Raw genomic sequence first — 21,490 nt, 5'->3', positions numbered from 1 at the left:
AGCGCTAGGAGAACTTTGGGAGCTTATTACGGAGAGTGCTAAGCAAGACCTCATGGCGAGGCTCCCTTACCTGATTTCATGGAGTTTGACAGTCTCATTGATGATCACAACAAGGATAAGAGAGAGCAAACCCAACAGCCAGGAGGCCATGGGAATGTCATCCATTTTGTAGGTCACTGGAGACTTGAGGTTCACCCAGAGCTTCAGGTCCAGGAGGGTCTGGATGACTTGGCCCAGGAGCCTGCCATTAAAAACAAAGCAAGACTTGGAATAACATAGAAGGGGCATGTCCAGCCTTCTGTCCCAGGGCTCTGTCCTCCACTCTGCATCCTCTTCCATCAGCAATCAGAGTGCAACCTGCCAATGGGGAAAGGATCTCCTAAGGTGGTGAACAGCCTCCACGGAAAACACAGCATCATGGGGACAGGCATACCCAAGTGGGCAGCATCTCCAAAAGTGGTTGTGTTTCCTGGATGAACATTTTAGAAGTTTGGAGTGGGGTGATGACAGCCTCACGGCATAACAGCCAAGTCAGAGAGAGGGACGTGATGATACCCGAGGCTACGGGAAGGAAGAATTTGATGTCAAGAGCCAGAAAGACATAGCACTGCAGAAATGCACACAGAAGAAGAAAAAAGACTGGTGCTTCAAGAAAAGAATGGACACCAGAAGATAGAATAATCTGAGATAAAGACAGGGGGGAAGATAAAAAAAAGACTATGTACTTAGACGAATCAGAAAAGGATACTCACACAATGACAACTGTCAGAGTCCACCAGAAGTTAGTGAAGGGGCTTTTCTTCCACAGTGGTTTGGTACGATGGACGTGGGTGACAGAGATAAACACTGTGAAAAAATACCAACAGGTTGTGGGTTTGTTTTTTTTTAATGTGTGGACTTGCCAGAGATACAGAGGGCACAAATCCCCGAGAGCGTGGTGGTTTTTGAAGCTCATCATCCAAGAAAGCCAATCACAAGGTAACCTTACTGGGCTTTCAGCAAAAAGAAGAGAAGAAAGCAGCCCAGCGATGTTTCCAAAACCCAAGATAGTCCACCAATGACTGGCAGCCCCTGACTCCACACAATTATCTAGCGCCCCTTCTGAAATCTTCCTGCCTATTTTTATGCAGTTAAACAGCTAGAGGGTTGGGGAAGACTAAGCCAACTGTCAAACTGGCCAGAGTCAAGATGTTTAGCTTTACATCTGCCTTCAGCTGGGACATTGATAAAGCTTCTGAGCTGTGCTGCATGCATGCCATGGCAAGCTGCAAGCCCCCGCCCCCTTCAGTACAGTAAACAAGGAGGAATGGAAATCTCTTACCAGTATGTAAGACAATCATCCCAGCCGTGAACTTCTGGGCCAGGAGAAGGATGCTGGAAAATTCTCCAAACCAGTTGGGGGAGCTTTCTGCACTACTGAAAAAGCAAACATAGGGGCATCATGTGAGGTGGGTTACGGTTCAAGACATCAACAAACCCTATTTGAAGAGACTGAATTTAAGAGGGACTCGAGAGCAAGTCCTAAGATCCTGCGGGCTCTGTTAGTCACACAAGGCAACCTCTTCCACTGGATTCCAAAGCCAAAAGTGGCCTTTCAAAAGGTATCTGGAATTATCTTAAATTGTTGCTGAATTGTTACCGCTGAATTGTTCCTCCACCACACAGGCTTTTCCCAGCTTTATTTGTTGCTTTTGCATTTCAAACTGTTTTTAAATCGCCTTGAGGTGGTGATTTATGAGGTGATTAATAAAACACAGAGTTAGTGTTTTAAGACTTCTTAAAACTTCCATTGCTGTTTTCTTTTTGCTTTGCCGTTTTAATTACTTTATATTGCTTTGTTTAATTTCTTTGTTACCCTTCTTGAATTTATTTACAAAGAAAGGCTGTGTGTGTGTGTGTGTGTGTGTGTGTGTATAAAACATAGCCTTAGGGGTTTTTTTTAAAGAAACTAAGTTTCTAGTCCTTATCAGTGTAGGGAAACCTGAGAGTGGGGGCAGCATAGCACAAGCCTGTATTCCATGACTTTCCACTCTTCTAGACCCATCTTTGGAAAAGCTACTAGAAACAACAATCTGTCATGAATGCTTTAGTTGAGATTCCTGCATTGCAGGGGGTTGGGCTAGATGATCCTTCGGGGTCCCTTCCAACTCTATGATTCTATAAACAACATAGTCTACATAATCCAAACTGTGCCACCCACAAACGAAACCTTAAAAGAAGCTGTGCTAAAACCATCCCAACACACACTCCTTCTGGGTGGACAGCACTGCATTTGGGAACTTCAGTAGAGAGCTGGACCCTGAGCGCCCGCTAACCTGTGCAGCATGATGGAGGAGCAGCCTGTGACATTCACATTGAAGGCAGAGGAGTTGAAGTTTGCACAGTAATCCTGCAGCATGTAGCCAAAGCAAACCAAGCAGGTGCAGATGGTAAGGCTGAATTTCAGCAGGAAGCAGAACAGGAAGTATTGCTGGGTCTGCAAGACATTGTCGGGAAGGCCGGAGTGACTTACAAGAATGGGAGGCGAGGCCTTGGGTCCCATGGTTCCTGCCCAGGCCTCAGGCTTACCAGCTGCAGTCTTGCAGAAGAGGATCAGGTGAGCACCCCCCAGGGAGACTCCTCCAGGGCTGCTGCTTAGGACCAAGCTAGATGGCCACTGGGGTGTGCGGCTGCTGTTGGCTCAATTCTTCAACCCACACCTCCCTCCCAAGGAACTTCTACCATTTTGCAGGATTACAGGGACTGTTGCATTATAAATATAACCAAATGAGGAATACTAATATATGTCAAGAGAAAGAGGAAGTCTGGAGATGAATCATCCTCATCCTCATCATTAAAAATAAACCCAACAACTCTGGGGCAGAAAAAGTCATGCACCACCCACTGGTGCCCTGTTTAGAGAAGTTTTTAATGTTTGAAGTTTTATTCTGTTTTTAATGTTCTGTTGAAAGCCGCCCAGAGTGTGGCTAGGGAAACCCAGCCAGATGGACGGGGTAGAAATAATTTATTATTACTACTACTACTACTATTCTCCTAGGAACAAGTGGAGGCACCAAAGGATGATGCTCTGGCCTGACCCTCTCCCTGCAAGGGGCTCCTGCTACTGAGAGATCCAGGAAGAATCATCAGAGATGCTTCTGGTGTATGTTAGGGGCTAGGATGGTAAAACAGGAGAGGCCTCTGCATTAGGCGAGGTGGAGCCATTTGCTTCAGGTGGCGGATCTGACCCCACTGGGGTCAGCCCTGTTGTCTTCACTGCTGCCACTGTGCCCTCACCACCACTGCTGTGTCACGGTGGTAGTGCAGGCATAATCACAGGTACAGTTGAGGTGATGGGGCTTGCAGCAGCAAGAGGGCAGAAGCAGGGGCAAGAGAGGGGGCCTAGATCTGTGGGGAGAGGGACGGGGTGGCATCAGGGCATTCTGCCTACAGCGTCAAAACATCTTGGGCCAGCCCAAGACCGGATCCAAATAATCAGCTTCATTAAGGAAAACCTGGAGCTGAGGGTTGCTGACCTTTTAGGGACCTGTGGGCACATTTGGAAAGCCAAGTGACCTTAATGGGCACCATACACACACATAAATATACTACAGCCACACAAACATGCCTCGCAGGCACAAACACACCCTGCTAACAATTAAAAGGGGGGCAGAGCCAGACAAGACTCTACTAGATGGGAGGAGATGCTTGGGAGGGATGGCATTAATCAAGCTGGTCATCTCCCAAGTTTCATAGATCAACCAGTATATCAAGACAACCAAAAACAGTGCTGGAAGAAAATTTGTCCAGGGCCATCAGAAAACCATTCTGAACTATCTCCAGGGGCGGATTATTCTAAAAGGGTCTCCCTGACTTTGTTCAGTAGCAACCACATGCCCCCACCCCCCAACATCTTGTTTCAGCCTATAGTTCACAACAGAAACATTAAACCAATGAAGAACCTGTATGCTCCATATTATGCTCCCCTTCTCCCACCTACTGGCCCACTTCTCTCAAAGGCACGTTCCTTTGATACCCACCTTCTCTCTGTAAAGCAACAGGGATAACCAACCTCAGGAGATGTGAGGAAGAAAGCTCTTACCCAGGCATGAGACACAGGCTCTGCCTTGAACCAAATAGGTTTGTTCTTACTTCAACAGCAAGTAAGAGTGGGAGTGTGTAAGGCAGATTTAAAATCAGGACCTGTTCTCTCACACCAGAACTGCTGTTGGAGGAAGCAGCATGTGTCTGAATTCCACTGTTTGTCACTATGAGAACAAGATGTTGGACAGGGCGAGCCTTTGGCCAGATCCAGCACAGCTCTCCCTATGCTGTTAGCCCCAGTTCCGTTTGGCGGCAACGGAAGCAAGAATTCGCCAGCAGGAGACTGAGCCAACTCTCTTGCCTTGAGCAGCGGGAAGGCCCCCGAGGTAGAGGCCAGACTCCAGCATGCTAAACATTTAGCTAAGCTAATGCTAGCAAGATCTGCGGCATTGCAATCACTGGGGTGTCATGTGTCGGCAGCTGGTAAGAACATTACTTTCACACCTTCCGACGTTGCCACACGCGGACCCTAGCGAATGCCTATCCAATCGTAACCTTTCCTTACCTTTTTAGGAATGGAGGTCAGGTTCTTCCCAGTTGCCATGGACATGATGGAACTGTGAGGGGGCTTGCCCAGGAGGGACACACTTGGAAGAGGAAACAAAACTAGAATTAGCCTAGATATCAGAGCGGAACCACAACCACAACCCTGGCCTGCTGAGACTACACACATGAAACCCCCATAATGCTATATTGTGTTTAATGCTGTATTGTGTTTTTAATACTCAGTTGGGAGCCACCCACAGTGGCTAGGGAAACCCAAGCCAGATGGGCAGGGTATTATTATTATTATTATTGCCAGCTAATGAGGAGGCCCTTTTCACACAGTTCCTTCCTGCACTGTCAAGTCCTTTAAGCCAGTTCACAGTTAACCAGGTCACAACAGGCCTCCCCTCGCTCACTTGTTTATTGCCTCCATACACAAAAGACAGCAGAAGTCAGAGGCCAACACAGTTTCTGCTCAACTAATGGCAAGAATGACATATTCAAGCCTTGCAATGGGGATAGGGGAAACCTGTGGCTCTACAGAAGCTGCTGTTAACTCCCAACATTCCTGACCATTGGGCATGCTGGCTGGGGCCAATGGTAGCTGAAGTACAACATTATCTATGGGCCATAATGGACAAAAGCGACTCAGCACATGTTTTTTGCAGAGAGAGAATCTACAGGCCAGCACCAGCAGAGGCGAACAGCGCTAGCATTACCAACTCTCCACACCATGAAGGCTGATCCATATAGGCATTATGGACTCCACATGTTCTCCAACGTGGTGTGCCAGAACATGAAAACCAGGTGCCCATCCCCTGTGTGGTCCCATTTTATCTTAGGAAAGAAGAGGAGCTCCTGCGAGCACCAGCAAAGTAGAGCATGCTTGTGAATCACAGCGAGAAACCTTACTCACCTTAGCAACGGGTAGCAGAAGCAGGAAAGCCACAAGATGTCGGTGGTACTGAGAATGGGGGGCAGCTGCCCCAGGCAAGAAAGGAACTAAGCAAAAGACAGCAAAAGGCACCATCAGTGGAAGGATCAGAAGACCGAAGGGCACCCACCAGCAAGTCATCACACCCATCTTGTAAAAACAAGATGGTGACTAACAAGGAGAGGGAGTCCAGAGCGGGGAAGCTCATGCCATTGGATCCCGAAGGGACCGTGAAAGAACTCATTTGTTCAACAATTTTGCATATTTGTTCATTTTAGTACACCACCTTGGGTGCCATGGCAACAAGGAAGTATATTAATGCAAAAATTAACTAAAAATCAGCCAGCAGTTGCTGCTACACACAGAATGTGGTGCACAAGATTCCATTGACTGGGCAGCACAGTACTGCTTTTCATTTTCATTTTTTTTTTAATGAAACATTCTGCTTCTTTTAATGTAACTCAGACTAGGCCTTGTAACTGAAGACATGATAGGAAGTTCTGTTTTGGGAGGTGAGGAACTGTGTGTGGCTAGCCTCTGCTAAGTGCTTGGAGAAAAACACTCTCAAAAAACCTTTATTTTGAAAACCAGAACAAAATTAGAAAAGCCAGTACACTTTGCCTTCCACTCATATACTATTCCAAATGAAGAATTTGGGGACTATACATTTACAATTACAAGACGCTCCATTGTATGCTTTGGACCTCAACTAGAATCAGGGCAGCCTTCCATGACACAAGGATAATGAATACTGCTAGCAAATATCCAACTTAAGCAGCTTCCTTTGGGTCTCTCCTCCTCTTAGATGACTTGCAAGGCAATCAGTCCTAGTTCTGCTTCCTAATGCCATTCATAATAACTCACCTGGATTATGACCAGAGTCAGCTGACACTGGAGGAGGAAGAGGAAGCATTTGCGAATACCGTAAGTTGCATGCCGGGCCTAAAAGAAATCATATATGAAATGGATAGTATGCAAGGTATGAGTAAAGAGAGACTGTTCTTATATTGTCAGGGATGAGTGCAGTAAACATATCCACTTTTAAAAATATGGATCAAAACTGAAAGCTTCAATTAGGTTTTCTTTTAAAAGGAAAGAAAACAGGCTGGAACGTTCTGTCCTGCCAAAAAGCTTCTCTGCATCAAGAAGAAAAATAAGGATGGAACAGTTATTTTATTAAACCTGGAAGCCCAAACAGATGCTAAAATATTATCATCATATTTCGATGATGGAGATTGTCACAACTGTGTTACTGCCAGCTCAAAAGAAAAGGGGGCTTACCTGTTCTATAAGTCTGATGAGCCCAATGGTTTCTTCCGGATAAATAGTCAGGGAGCACGATAGGCTGTTCAGCTGGCCAGACAGCTGAAGAGGCGTGAGGTCATCGGAGATACGGGTCATGTTAGTGCTGGTGGCATACCCAAACGTCTCCCAAGAGCAGCGAGAGGGATAAAGAGGATCCAGGGCTATGCTGCACAGACAATACTACACAGGTTAGAGGAAAACATAATGGGAAGTAATAAGCCAGGTGCACCCAGCCAAACACCTCGGGGTTACAAAACTGATCTAAAATACGGAGGTGTCCAACAATATGCTTTTTAAAAAGTGAACTACTTTTTAAAAGTACTTTCAGACAAGCCACAGCAAGGCTACCAGCTCTGCAGGGAAATGTCCAGAGACAGGAAACCAGAACAGATTGGACTGAATAAAGAACTCTGATCATAGATCATAACAAAAGAACCGCTAGCAGTAAGGAGCATTGTAGCCTGATCCTATTATTAATTTATCTGGTAAATGTACACCCCACCTTTCCAAAATTAATTTGAGGCAGCTTACTGATAATATAAAGCCCACATCACACAGAATTAAATAAAATCAGCTAAAACCAAGAAAAAATAGATCAGCATAAAAGCCATGGTCAATGAAACCTGCTTTTACAAAACTCCCTTGTTTAAAAAGCAACTTGGAGAATACTTGGCCCAGCATGTAAAACTTTGCACTTTACCAAGCACAGGAGCAAGAGCAAGAGCAAGACGGAACAGTGAGGGCCGAAGGAGCAGCAAGAGCATCTCTGAATCATAAGCCTTCTTTCATATGGGAGTGGAGTGGAGAACTGGGCCAAGCATCCAGCCTCCCTGCCACCAAAATAATTCCCACAAAATTATGCATCTCTATTTCTTCAAACAAACTCTGCATCATTCATTTAAAACCCTTTGATTTTCAGAAGGTGCTTTTAACAGAATGAGCTTGGTGGATGAATAAAGCAGTAACAGCTTGAGGGCTCAAAATGGTCTCCTTTGCCTTTATCTAAATTGAATGCTGCACCTGCTCTGACCTGCTTTCCTCTCTGCTTCTCTCCCATTCCTGCTTTGCCAGAAGAGCAGAAGATTTTATACATTTGAGGACGGGGTGAGGAAACTGCGGCCATCCAGATAGTTGGGGTCCCAACTCCAGAGAGCGGGGCCAATAGTCAAGGAGAGTGGGATTGTAATCCCCATTCCTTTTTAGGAGATCAGGAGCTACCAGTATGGAGGAAGGGTCTCATATGCCACATCAGAGATTCGAACGATTCCACCAAGCCATGTGTTTTGCAAAATGGTTGTAGGCAGAACATCCTTTCCCAGCAATTCTGTGGCAAAGGTTGCTGTTGGAATGGATGTTCCTTATGCAACTATTTCAGACAACACCGGGCTCAGTGTGGGATTTGCTCTAAGCAGTTTTGTCAAAAGCCCTGATGTGGCATAAAAGGTATTTCCTCCACATTGGTCTTCTAAAGGTACTGCAGGGAGGTATCAGATAGCAGTAGTTTTCTACCCAGGGCAAAGGAAAGACAAACAGGAATGCTTTTCAGGTCTCCCTGGGACTTTGTATGGGGATGCAACGGAACAAAACAAAGAAAGTCAACACAGAAATGGAATCAGGATGAAGGAGTGGTATGAATGAGTACAGACTGAGCTTCTCAAAGCCAGAAACCCAGAGTCTGGGTGCATCTTACCCATGGGTAGGCATACTAAGGCCCAGGGGCTAGATCCAGCCCAATCGTCTTCTAAATCTGGGCCGTGGACGGTCTGGGAATCAGCGTGTTTTTACATTAGTAGAATGTGGCCTTTTATTTAAAATGCATCTCTAGGTTATTTGTGGGTCATAGGAATGTGTTCATTATTATTTTTTCAAAATATAGTCCGGCCCCCCACGAGGTCTGAGGGACAGTGGACCAGCCCCCTGTTTGCTGACCCCTGATCTTACCTGATGTCGCTCTGAAGGAAAAGGCAGTTGTTGCGCAAGTTGGCAGAGCTGCCAAGGCAGCAAGTGACCTCCCCGTATTCCTGCATGATCTTAATCATCTCACACATGGCTGCAAGAGAACCAGGAAAGGGGTTAAGTGTGTTTGACACCCTCTTGGTTTCCACCCGGATCTCCCCATCTCAGCAACAAAGAATCCACTAGCCTGAGCTCCACTTACTTTCTGGGGTGCAATCTGTAAACAGAGGAACAAGCAAAGGCACGTTGTCAATATTCTGCAGGTGGGGCCTCACCTGGTGGATTCCTCGTGGCAGTTTGGCCTGGAGTAAAAGAAGGCGGGAATTAAACAAGCCAAGCAGATGGTAGACGAGGGTGAAGGCTTACAACAAGCTCAGGGTGAATCAGATTCCCTGCAGCTGGAGTGATAAGGCAGAGCAACAAGATTGGTCTAACCCCTGTTCATTGCCGGATGAATTGGGTTATGTTAGGAGGAAGTACAAACTGGCATTTGCCAAGAAGATTTTCATTGCCATCAACCACTGACTTGCTCTTAATCTGCCCAAACAAGCTACACTCTGCCCTTCCCAGATGTTACACAGCCAGCAGCATAACTAAACACAAGTCTCCCTTTACGAACACAATGGGTTCCCGGGAAATCACCCATTTTTCCATGGTTTTCCCCTGAAATGGCTGCAGCCAATCAGCAAAAGAGACACAAAATGGCGGCCACCAACCAGCAAAGCACAAAAAATGAAGGAAGCCAGCTGTTTGGATAAGTGAATCTGCGAAGCACATAGCGAGGAATGGGTGGGTAAGTGAAATTTCAAATAGTGAGTGTGCAGACAGCGGGAGAGCAAAACCAGCTTAAGAGCATGATTATTCTTTTAAAAATCTGTTAGTTACCACCAAATATTGCAGTGTATAATACAAATTACAACAGATTAAGAACTTCTCTGCTCACACAGCTCAGAAAGAGAAAGGTTTTTCCTTGTGTAAATTACATAGACTAGCCATCCCTTATAGAAAGTAATATTCAGAGTGCAAAGTCTGCAGCCCTAAACGTGATTTACGAGGGAAAATGAAAGCAGCCAGAATAATTTATGGGTAAATGTATCAATTATTGGGCAGAAAAAAGTTACTGTGGGTCACTCAACACTAACAATTTATTGAAGGCCTCTAGTTTAGGATGACACACCACCAGTAAGAGAAAGGGAGAGAGAGATTTGCAAACTAGGTGGATGAGAGGTTCAAATCCCACTGAGAATTCAAGCATATTAAATGTAACCCTTTCCATGAGCATTCCTAAGATGAATGAAAGTTTGAAACAGAGAAACTAGACACTTCAAAGTAGCATCCTGGCCTTCACAGATGATAGTATTACTTCTCTCTCCAATAATCCACCCCACCCCACCTCTATTCTTCTGGCATGTCAGTTCATGGTACTTAAACTATCATTTTCCCTTCTTCTGAAGCATCAGCAATGGATCCAAAAGCCCATTTTATATCCTAATCAATAACTTTTCTCCTACAAAGGTTAAGTTGCATTATCTTTCATTTTGTTTTAAGGAAGATGGTAGTAATTTAAGGGGGAAAATATTTTGAAAGCAAGCATTGTTTTCAGGGTATTTTCCCCAATGTTGTACCCCACCCCCATTTACAGGTAGGTAGCCGTGTTGGTCTGCCATAGTCGAAACAAAATATAAATTGGATTTTTTTATATTTTGCTCCCCCCTCTATTGTTTCGTGATCTGCTAAAGAAAAACACATGCCAGCACATCATAGACCATGTCAATTTTGAAACACCCCCCACAATGTGTGACCCCAGCTTGCTTGCTCAAGTTTAGTGTACCCCCATAAATTCACTAGCTTAAAAAAATTAAACATTTAAATAAAGTTATTTTTAAATCTAAATTCACTAGCTTAACTCGTCCTGCTTGCATTCTTTCAATGGGACAGGGCCAGGGCAGCAGGAAAGGTGAGATTGTGTGGATGCACTGGGAGTGCTTCCACTAATGCATCCACCCTAACTCTCCCCAGCCCTCTCCTGGTAAGCTGCAAGGATGCTCTCACCATAGCAGCCACCCCTGCATCCTTAAACAAAAACGTTGCTGCCTCCTGTTATATAGGCTTAATCAATTAGGGATGATTTAAGGAAGTGGACTGTTAGAGTGCAATCTTATACACACTCATCTGAAAATAAGTGACCTAAATGGAACAGACTTCTGAGTAGACATGGATATGATTAAGCTGTAAACGGCCTCTCAAGAGGTTTAGAGAAGCAACAACAGCCATCAAGTTCATTGCTGGGAGATATAGTCAAACGCTCTGGGTTCCTAAGTAAGGTGTCCTGCTGTCAGTCTCACCCTATTGCAATCCTCCAGGAAGCTGGGGATGTCACTGTCAGTTGGCTGAAAGCTAATAAGGTCAGAGTGTCCTTCCTCCTCCATCAGCAGAAGCCCCTCTGCATCTTCTCGGGAAACTGGCGAGGACAGATAAAGAAAGCAGCGTTACAGCTTGGAAGGCTCACACCAAAACGTCGACACAAGGCACCCCCGCAAGACCACCTCCTCACGTGGCCTCGCAACAGCCTGGGAAAGCCAGCTTGGATTTTCTGGGTTCTCCTAAAATAAGAGGTGTTTTGGAAATGACTCATCTACCCAGAGCCAGCAGCATCAGGTCAGAACTTTGCTGAGTTTATAACATTAGCTTGTCTGCCTCCTTCCTCCTGCACCAGAAAAGACCACAAAAAGAATGTACTATGTGGAACGGCTGAAAATCAAGACAACCATATCCCTGCGATGACAAAAAACTAACCAGATGTGATGGGCTGCAGCAAAAACCTCAGGTATCAAATTGGACAGAAGGGGCACGACTTCTGCATATAACTAGGCTTGTCTTAATGTTTCCACCTCTGCCTTTGAGAACATGGAATTCAACAGACAAAGCTTTCCCCACCCAGATGGGGAGAATTTCACCAGTTGAATGCCTGTACTGGCTTTAAGGCTTTGAGAAATTAATGAAGTGGGGCTGTCCCATAGAACAGCTGTTCTAAAGTTTGGCCTGGCTTTAGTAATAGTGCCTGTCTTGCTGACTGTAAATCTCATGGGTTTGGTTCAATCGTCAGATGGATTTACTTTGAACAGACACTTGCCCTGCAGCCACCATTCCCCTTAGGGCCATTTGCTCACCCTGCTGTAGATCATCTCGCAAGGAGCCTGCATGGCTGGGGCTGGAAGGAGGGATTTCGGAACCAGGCACATCTCCATTGGGTGTCAGGGATATGTGGCAATTCCAGCCGGTCTCCAGACCCATCTTCTCAGCAAACACCTGTGGAGGAAAGGCACTATGGTAGCAGCATAGCCAAAGTGGGAGAAACATACATATATATAAAAAACCAGGAATAATCTTGCAATCTGAACCAGCCCTAGGATGAGTGGGGCTGTGCCTTTGACATGGCCGCTGCAGGAACACTGAGAAGTGGTAGAGTAAGCCAAGGGAAAGCATACCTTGCTCTTGAGCTCATCTTCCAGGGAGAAGTAGACAAAACGAATGCAGGCATTGACAAGTCCCTCAATGAGGCGGACGACATCGGATCGGGCCTGATACTGGGATGAGACCATTCCCATGAAGATCTGGCCGCTCAGAGCCTGGATGCAGTCCTCCTTCTCCATCGCTTCCCCAATCCCTTCTTTGGGCATGTGAAGAAATGGCAAGTGTGTGGAGGCAGGCCGAGATGCCAAATATATAGAGACACAGAGGAGGAATAGGCCCAGGAGAGAACAGGCAGGCCCAGGAGAACAGACAGAGACATACCCATAAAAGAGAAAGACATACCAAGAACACAGGGGGAGAGAAAACAAAAACAAAAAGCTGCCCATCACTTATAAGGGGTGGTGGTAAAAGCTATACAAAGGGTGTGTTCTACTTAATATAGCCATGTTGTAGAACAACAAGGATTGTTTTAACACATTAAGACCTAGTCTACAGAGCCAGCAGGACAAGGTGGTAGAATTCTCTCCACTTGTAGGTATTTTAGGTCCACTTAATTAGTACATTGATTGTTAAATCCCATACTGATTGTTTTCATTGTTTATGTAAAGAATTATGCAAAAAGTCTGGCTTTGGTGTGCTGGCTGTTTGCCGTAATAATAAACATTGACATAATATCTCCACTTGAGCCATTCTGACATGCCCTTCGGAGCAAACAGCAGCACTTCAGACTGCAGGTGAAGGACATCTCTTCTGAACCCACACACAAAAGTGATCACATCTAGGAGAATGCTTCCACAGCCCAGGGGTGGGGGATCTGTAGCCCTCCAGATGGGGCTGGACTAGAAGACAACTCCCATCAGGCCCAGCCAGCATGGCTACTGGTCAAGGATGATGGGAGCCGCAGTGCAGCAACCTCTGGAGGGCCCCAGCCGCATTCAAGAGCCCATCACTCTCTCCACTGTGTTAGTCTCCTCCTTAAAGGGAGCCTTCAAAAATGTGACCCACCCCACTAGCAGTCTGAAGAAATGGCGCAGTCCATTCTACCTGCTCAGAATTCTACCACTTTATGTCAGACTTAAGACTCTCTCCCTAGAGTCAACCTTTAGTCTTTGTGCTAATACTCCCCATCTATTAAAAGCTATGCAGCTCCCCGTGAAGCAGGGCAGGTCAGGGCAGCCTCCATTGCAAATGTAGGGGTGACTAAGAACAGATTCACATGTTGTCTAACATTTTTATTTATTTCTAAATCAGGTATGTTAGCACACCCCGCCCCACCCATCCCTCAAATAATTATTGTCCATGCAAGAGGACAATAAATGATGGGAAAATAGAGGCAAGTTGAGGAACAGAGGAGCTTTGTTACCTATAGCACAGCATTAAAAGCTAGTAACAAAACGCACACAGGAATGTCACAATGTTCTTAATTCCCATTTTTATGCCATTTGGTGAAAGGTAGAGGTAGGATTAGGAAGGCTAACTATCACCTCTTCTCAACAAGCACCAACATTAAGAGAGAATAAGCAAGTCAAGGCCGGAAGATTTGGCCCGTGGTCTGTCCATGGACAGGCGGGGCATCTGAATTTGTCCTTACTGATCTGCCCAAGGACACTCAGAGGAGCTTGCCTGGCTGAAACTAACAAGCAACAAGAAAAGAAGGCGATCTGAAGAAGCTGGATCAAATGAACCCTCTTTTCTGATGACAAGGCAGCCTATCTGAATATAATGTGTCAAAATTTAGACAAGCAGGATTCTTCCACAATTGGCAGGTCAGATGGGGACAAGGTTGAGACCTTGAACAATGAGGAAACAGAGAATTCCTGATGTGATGTGGAGATCAAGGCCAATGAGGTGTTTATGCAGTCGTGGAGCCTTCTATATAAGGATCACCGTGAAAACATAGAAAACGTTACCTTGCAAACAGTTAACCTCCAAAAGAAAATTTCCAAAAAGCGTGGATTAATAATAGTCAACACACTATTAAGATTCTCCCTTTTTTTTGTTTAAAAGTAAATTATCTAGCGGAGGTTCTCCGTTTACAAGATATTTTTCTCTTCATTTTCTTGGTGATCCTCACATGGAAGGTACTGTGACGGCGCAAGGGTCTCACAAGATTTACTTTCCACGTCACATCATTGTGCAGAACACATTTCAATTGTTTGATTCAAAGTATCTACACCTAACAACTGGGTTTTCAAATCCTATGGGTTACGTCCAGCGCTGCTTTGCCACATGCACAGCAGATGTCTACTTACGCAATGGAACTTCCCCTTCCCCTGCAGCCCCCTTTGCATCCTCAAATGCGCTCCAGAGGGTTGGGGGACACTCAGGAGCAGATCAGGGGAGTATATGGGGAGAGGAAAGGAACGGGAGAATCCCACTGCAAGAGTGGAACTGTGCTCACACGAAGTTGGATACAGCCCTCAAACTTCTCTCCTAAGGTCATTTTTCCGTAACCTTGTGGTATCCCAGGTGTCCATCTCAGAGTCACTTGAAGAGGGGCTTGCCCCAAGACAAAAAACAGCAACAAACCCAAGCTGGCGTAGCACCGCCCCAGATGCATGCATGGAAGGATCTGCAGGGATGCAGCCCTGCAACGGAGGCAAGGCACCTACCATCGGAGCTCCAGCTGCTCCTCCGGCTGCTCTGCTTGATGGGCGTCGTCCCAGGGAGATCACAGGACGTGAAGATGGCACTCTGCCCGGGGACCTGCACTAGCTCTATGCACTTCCCATTGAGCTGGGAGGACAAGGCGCAGTGCATGGGCTTGTAAGAGAAGGCGGAGCAATAGCCCGAAAGACAGGCACGTTGGTAGAAATCCAACACTTTCTTCCTGAGAGCAAAGAGAGAGAGAATGACAAAGGCCGCCAGAGATACGTTACACACGAAATAGTCCCAGCGTCTGCACGCAACGCATGCCTGGCTAGTAAAACTACTGCCCAGACTCAGGCTTTTCCGGGGCATAATCTACTGGAGCTGGGAGGAGGCAAGGGAGTGGCTTCTGTTCATTCCTTATCGAGTACAGTGGTGCCCCGCTAGATGAAAATAATTCGTTCTGCGAAAATTTTACTCTTGCGGAGCGGCAATGACAGCCGCGCTCCGCAAAACGAAAAAAAAAAAAGACGAAAATTTTTCGTCTTGCGAGGCAGCCCCATAGACTTTTTCGTCTAGCGGGGCAGCCTTCCGCTAGACGAATGCCTTCGTCTAGCGAGTTTTTCGTCTAGCGAGTTTTTCGTCTAGCGGGGCACCACTGTATTTTGAAGCATCTTTCATTTGATTCTAATGGTTCAGCCCTTGTGCATCAGCCCCTTCCGCATTTCTCACGGGTCAGCACTTGTTTCCCCACAGCCTATATTCAAAATTCATTCTCCTCTGTGACAGTTGTGTGTGTATGCTCACAACACACACACACTCCTGCATAGATATACATTCTAAATGTGTGTGTATATGTATAAATGTGTGTATAGATATATATACACAGACACTTATTCGTTCCTGTACCCGATATTGATTATGTAACCTTGGATTTAGTCTTTTGGCTAAACTCTGTAAGTTCTTTATAACACCTGAATGGTTTGCACTTCTCTGTCTTTCCTTGTTTAAAATAAATTGTAAAATGATGTACATGCGCACACACACACACACACACACAAATAATAATAATAATCCGCATTGATGTGCATTCTATGTGTGATATACGTGTGTGAGTGTACATAATCACAAAGCATTTTAAATTGTTCCAGAAATTGGTACGGAAAGAACTTTGGGTTACTTGCTCTGGCCACTACATAGCTCATCCCAAAGTATACATGTATTGCAGCAGCACTTGCCATGCTCCTGCAGGCTTCTTTGGGCTTAACAAGCGGCAGCATGAAGCATTACAAAAATCTGAAAAACCCACTTGACGCAAACTGATAGAGGCACCAAGAGTGCAAGTGCGTATCAGGGCCAATGAAAGCTCTACAATGCTGCCTCCGTGATTTCTGAAAAGGCATCATCTGTGGACAGCCTAAACCTTCCTCCGCAGGAAGATCTCTGCAAGTGGAGCCCCATAACTCTGACTTGCACGCAGCCATAAGTAACCTTCGGAAAAAGCAAATGTCGCAGGCTACCCAAACATAAATCTCTCCAGCAGTTTGTTTTTTGAAGCCGGTGACTTGCGCAGATATGGTTGCCTACCTGTCAGAGCCAGACAGCGGATAGATATCCGAACCATCCCAGAAGTCCGTGCAGGCCTCCAGGATGACGTCGGCAGTCCCATGGGAAAGCATCTGCTCGGTGCCTAAGAGAGAGAAACGTGGACCTGTGTCTCAACTCTAAAAATTGCTTGCTGACAGACTCATTTATTGTGAAGATTTCTAACACTCTACATCGCCCACAGGCTCCTGGGTACATTTGATAATGTGACAAATGGTGATTAAACACATTTTAAGTAGGCGCTAGAAGAAACTTTTCTGTCTATCAGAAAATCTACTGCTAAAGCAGAAGATCAACTGTCAGGAGACAGAAGAGGGGTGAAAACCATTTGCTAGGTGTTATACAAGTACTAGCAACATGCCCATCAATGTGACAAGTGGCCAGGATGGGAAGGGAGGGAAGACAGAAGATGCTGCAGGGTCTATTGCTGGAGGTGCAATTATTCTGTGTTCTCTGGGGCACCTTTTGGATCAAAAAGAAGACTTCTCCATTTAGCGCCAGGTACACAAAACCCAGACGGTGTCTCTGAGAAAAGTTTGCTGCCTGCCCCTCCTTTCCCAGCAGAGCTGCCTCTTCTCAGCACAACCCCGCTGACAACTCTCAGGCGCTCTTTAGGTGAAAGACCCAAGCGAATCTCTCTTCCCTCTCTGTAACATGGTAACTGCTTTAAAAAATGCATTCCTATGCTTCTCTGAAGGAAAAAGGCTAGCAGTAGCTTCCTAGGGTTCAGCCGTTGTCCTGGAGAGCCTGCTCCGTTTGCCTGCCCGAGGGAGACGCACCATCTCTTGGTCACGCTGGAATGTGACCTACACAAACTTGGCTTTTAAGTATGTTATTATTCACTGTAAGTCTTCCGGAGCTATACATATTGAAAATAAATGGTAATAAAAATTTAACTTCCCTTCACTGAGTCTGGAAACTTCCAACGCAAGTATGGAACATACTTTGAACTAAACAGCAAGAAATACAGGGAACAAGCCATGGTGACCTGACTGACAATATAGTTTAATATCCTGGTTCTAGGCAGCAACTAAAACAACCCCCCAAATTCCAACTTAAGGCCTCAGTTGAAACTAGCACCAGTCAGCCATTGAGAAATAGCTCCTCTCCTAGGAGCCTTCACCGGAGAGAATTGTTAACTTCCCTGCAGCAGCATAGAAATGGCTTTTCCTTCTGTTCTGGCTTACATTTTAGGACCATGTTCCCAAGTCCTTTGCTATTCCCCTAAGAATACATATAAAGGGCCCTGAATAGATTGGCTAGGTTGCCAGCCAAACTGCAGTCCTAGAGGTGGTATGTTAATGGTCATCCTTCTGATCACATGCCAGCTAGTCAAAATCCCGCCAAGTCAGTGGCCTTACTGGTAGTAGTGTCTTTGACAAAAAGGCTGATCATGTGGCTCAAAGGTGGTCTCCTTTTGGTGATGAATGAGAGTTTCCCAAGCATCGTCTCCTTCACCATCTCATCTGATGGCAGCCGGTAAAGGGCCAAGTAGTTCTCCTGCTTGAAAAGCTCTTTGGCACCAGGTGTAAAGCCTGGGGGAGGGGGAAAAAAGTAATATGAGGGGAACTCTTGGATGACAAGAATCCCAAGGAATATGGAACTGCTCTCCAAGTTCATCTGCCATTCTCCTCTGCCTATGATCATTGCCTAATACAATTCAAACACGGAAATAGCGGGAGAGAGCTGGAGAGTCCTCGTAGCTCACAAGGAGACCCTCCCCAGAGCCCAAAGAGGACGTCAGTGGGGGCAGAGGAGGCACAGCGGGGTTTTGTTTAAGCTACTCCTCCTCCCCACCTAACAGCTGGTGTGTGCGGTAGCGCAGCAGCAACAGCCGTTTTCCCACATGTCTTCCAGCCTCCTACCGGCCCCAGAGCTTCAATTCCAGCTGAGGATATTTTTGGATGCGTATTTATGGCATGGGTTTAAGAGAGAACAGCCAAGAGGGCATTTAAAGAGTGTTTGGAGGGTGCTTCCCATTTTACGTGATTTCACTTGTGTGCGCAGGGGCCCGAAACGTAACCCACACATACGTTGAGTCTTGTGTGCTAACACACAGCAAAGTTACAGTGGCATCCCCCACCCATGTTTTCCAGCTGATCTCTCCGCCTCTGCCCTCCTCACCTATGAGCCTAGCCAGCTCACAGAGTCCCCACGGAATATGGACAGGCAACACGGCATTGTGCGTCTCCTGCAGGGCGATGTTGCAGAGGTGGTCGGAGAATCGGCACAGGCGTTCCGTCACACTGGCGTTGCACAAGTTAAGCAGCACGTTCAAGCCCAGGGGCTTCAGGGAGGTCAAGTGCATCTGCCAGTTGGAGTCGTCAAACTGGATGCAGGAGGGATTCTGCTGGTCCTGGGAGAGGCTCAGCATCTCCAAGTGGTAATCGCACACAAAGTCTTCCGCCTCACATGCCAGTCCCTCGCTGTCAGCCTCAACCTGGCTCAACATTCAAGAAACGCAAAGTCAAAAGTTAAGGTGCCAGCGTCTGCTCCCCTTTCAGAGGAGGAGAGAAATTCAGAAATGGTTAGTGCACAACTCGCAGGCTACATCAGTGGTGGGGAAGCTTTGACACTGCAGATGCTCTTCGACTATAAAACCCATCAGACCCAGCCAGCAAGGTCAAAGGTCAGACATGATGGGAGTTGTGATTCAAGAATGTCTGGGGACCCAAAGCTGAGAAAGACTGGGTTAAGAGCTTGTGGATGGGAAGTCAATGACTTAACACAGATGTTGCCTAAACCCACTGAAATCAATGGGCTTGAGTGACTCAGGCACTGCTGGATTGGCGCCAAAAACCTTTTACTTGCCGTACTATTGCATAACAATGGCCGGCAAAGCTACTCAACCAAGAAACTTGCACATGAAACGAGTCCTACTTCTCTAACCTATTGGTTCTGCCATCCTCTGTTGTGTATCCTCCTAAAGCAGGAGTGGAGAACTTGTAGACCTGTAAATGTTGCTAGTCGGCAACTTCTTTCATCCTTGACAACTGCAGGGCTTTGGGTTCTTACTTAGGAACTACAAACAGCCCTGAGAGCTCTTTAATTTAATTGGCAGAATAATTAGCATCCTGAAAAACCTTCAGTCTCTCTACAGACAGACATATAGACCTTAAATCATAAAGCTAGCTAGGTAGCCACATGCAAATCAGCCCGTGGTGCTTTGGGACAACAGGCACTTATAATTTCCCCTAAGACACACTTCTTCCTTTTGCCCTAAGAAGAGGAGTTTTCAAATGCTCTTTCTTCCTCTCTCATGTTCACAACTCTTACCCTCCTGCCTTATCTACCAATGACTCCTTAGCAGACTAGGACGCCACCTTTTTCCTAACTGGACAGGACAACCTCCTGACCTCTGCAGCCTTTGGCATTCCTTACCTGCACGGGCTCCTCCTCCCCACCCTCGATGTCCTTACTGAAGCTCACATTGGATCCCGAAGGGTGTTTGCTGCGGCCGGTTGGCTTCTTGTGAGTATGAGCCTCAGAAGACTTTGGGGTGTTGCCGGTAGACCACTCCGCTCTGTCTTGCTCATTGGTGATGTGAACGATGTCTGACAAAGGCCCCGAGAGCAGAGCGTCCCTTTCGTGGGGCTGTAATACAGCATAAGAAGAGGTAAGCAGAGAAACACCTCTGAGTCGAACAGGAGGAGGGAAAATGCATTAGTTAGCAACTTCAGGACCCCGGAAGACTTGCTTTATCCTTCCAGGTGAAGGGGGAAGTTGGACCCGGTTTTAAGACAGAAACTGCCTTGGTTACTCAAGTGGACAACTTGTGGCAGAAGATGGGGGATGAGTGAACTTTTTGATTCTCCAGATTCCCAATATTAATTCCAATTTATTCATTTGTTGCTCACTGTTTTAATCATTCTGACTGAAATTAAGGAGGGCATATGTTTCTTTGTTTGTTTATTATTTATTTATTTCTGTTTCGTTGGTTGGTTCACCATGGTATTGCTGCTTTTTTACTGTTCAATTTTATGTCTTTTTTTGTTGCTTTTTTCTAGGAGCCACTACTGAGTTGATTATGTAAGATAAAGCAAGTCCCAAATTTTCAAACTAAATAAATAGTGGTAGCAAATTATTTATTTATTTATTTATTTATTTATTTATTTATTTATTTATATGCCGCTTTTCAAAACTAAAATTTACAAAACACTTTGCAGTAACAGTACAAAAACCAATAGGATCCAATAAAACGGTAGAAAGTAAGCTAAAATTAGAAAGCAAACCGGAAGCAGTTTATCAAAGGATAGACAAAGCAGACCAGTTTTTTTTATTAACTGAAAATCCCAGCTAAGAATGAGGCTGAGTACACCCTCCTGTGGGACAAGCTTCATTCCACATTGTTGGGCAACTGTGAAGTAGGGCCCTGCTCTGAGAAGATGCCAATAATGCAGTGCTAGAGGGTGAAAGCCTGAAAAGGGTCTCTTTGGCAGATGTTAAGACACAAGAGGGTTGAGGGGTCTTATAGAAACTGGAGAGAAAAGAAGGCAGAATTTCTTGACAAACCAGACTCTATGGTCCAAAAAAACTGTCTCTCACCTCTTCGTCCAATTCTGGGTGGCAGAAGGAGCGTGTGGAGAGTTCATCTGTCAGGTCTTCATGGCTGCTATGAGGAGGTTCCACTTTACCACTGAAGAACAAAACCGTCTCTGGACTGGGATTAGGCCAGGACAGAATTCCTTGCTTATCCACACAGCAAAGCACCTAAAAACAGGCCCAAGACATCCCACAACACGCCAGGGACACACAAAAAACTATTGGCAAGACTGTGCATGAATCACTGAGGCAGATAATTATCAGCCATATCACCTCAGCTTTCAAGCACAATGGACAGCAGAAGGAAAGGCCCTTTCCAAGTAGCCTCCCATCCCTGGAGACTTCCCTTAATGCTACCAAATACAACAGCACTAAACTCCACATCATCTCTGGCAGTTTAATGCGCAGGTGCCACCACAAGATAGTTTAAAGATAGGATGGCTCAGTGGCAAGCAGCTTCCCCAGTTTAGTGATGAGCCATCTAAGGCCAAGAAGCATTAAAGCTGAAGAAAGCAA

At 45.8% G+C, this 21,490-nt stretch overlaps 1 protein-coding gene across 6 annotated transcripts in view; it reads right to left on the bottom strand.

Annotated features, from left to right (window-relative positions):
- The window catches only part of TMEM94 (transmembrane protein 94), a 68,840-nt gene that overhangs the window by 4,785 nt on the left and 42,565 nt on the right, over nucleotides 1-21,490 (bottom strand). For 4 of the 6 annotated variants that reach the window (XM_033139300.1, XM_033139302.1, XM_033139296.1 and 1 more), the window contains 19 exons: nucleotides 20,978-21,142; nucleotides 19,814-20,026; nucleotides 18,557-18,872; nucleotides 17,794-17,967; nucleotides 16,415-16,517; nucleotides 14,851-15,068; nucleotides 12,253-12,434; nucleotides 11,935-12,073; nucleotides 11,110-11,225; nucleotides 8,967-9,066; nucleotides 8,750-8,858; nucleotides 6,785-6,974; nucleotides 6,368-6,445; nucleotides 5,486-5,571; nucleotides 4,589-4,670; nucleotides 2,316-2,476; nucleotides 1,322-1,416; nucleotides 753-846; nucleotides 71-241 (listed from right to left, as the gene is read on the bottom strand). In XM_033139300.1, the coding sequence (XP_032995191.1) occupies nucleotides 71-241; nucleotides 753-846; nucleotides 1,322-1,416; nucleotides 2,316-2,476; nucleotides 4,589-4,670; nucleotides 5,486-5,571; nucleotides 6,368-6,445; nucleotides 6,785-6,974; nucleotides 8,750-8,858; nucleotides 8,967-9,066; nucleotides 11,110-11,225; nucleotides 11,935-12,073; nucleotides 12,253-12,434; nucleotides 14,851-15,068; nucleotides 16,415-16,517; nucleotides 17,794-17,967; nucleotides 18,557-18,872; nucleotides 19,814-20,026; nucleotides 20,978-21,142 (2,792 nt within the window). The remainder of the gene's footprint in view (nucleotides 1-70; nucleotides 242-752; nucleotides 847-1,321; nucleotides 1,417-2,315; nucleotides 2,477-4,588; nucleotides 4,671-5,485; nucleotides 5,572-6,367; nucleotides 6,446-6,784; nucleotides 6,975-8,749; nucleotides 8,859-8,966; nucleotides 9,067-11,109; nucleotides 11,226-11,934; nucleotides 12,074-12,252; nucleotides 12,435-14,850; nucleotides 15,069-16,414; nucleotides 16,518-17,793; nucleotides 17,968-18,556; nucleotides 18,873-19,813; nucleotides 20,027-20,977; nucleotides 21,143-21,490) is intronic. The other 2 variants (XM_033139297.1, XM_033139299.1) reach the window with 2 other exon arrangements.

The sequence above is a fragment of the Lacerta agilis genome, chromosome 2 (assembly GCF_009819535.1).
Source record: "Lacerta agilis isolate rLacAgi1 chromosome 2, rLacAgi1.pri, whole genome shotgun sequence".
Classification (NCBI taxonomy): domain Eukaryota; kingdom Metazoa; phylum Chordata; class Lepidosauria; order Squamata; family Lacertidae; genus Lacerta; species Lacerta agilis.
The sequence above is the reverse complement of the archived record's forward strand: the minus strand, read 5'-3'. Positions and strand labels throughout refer to the sequence as shown.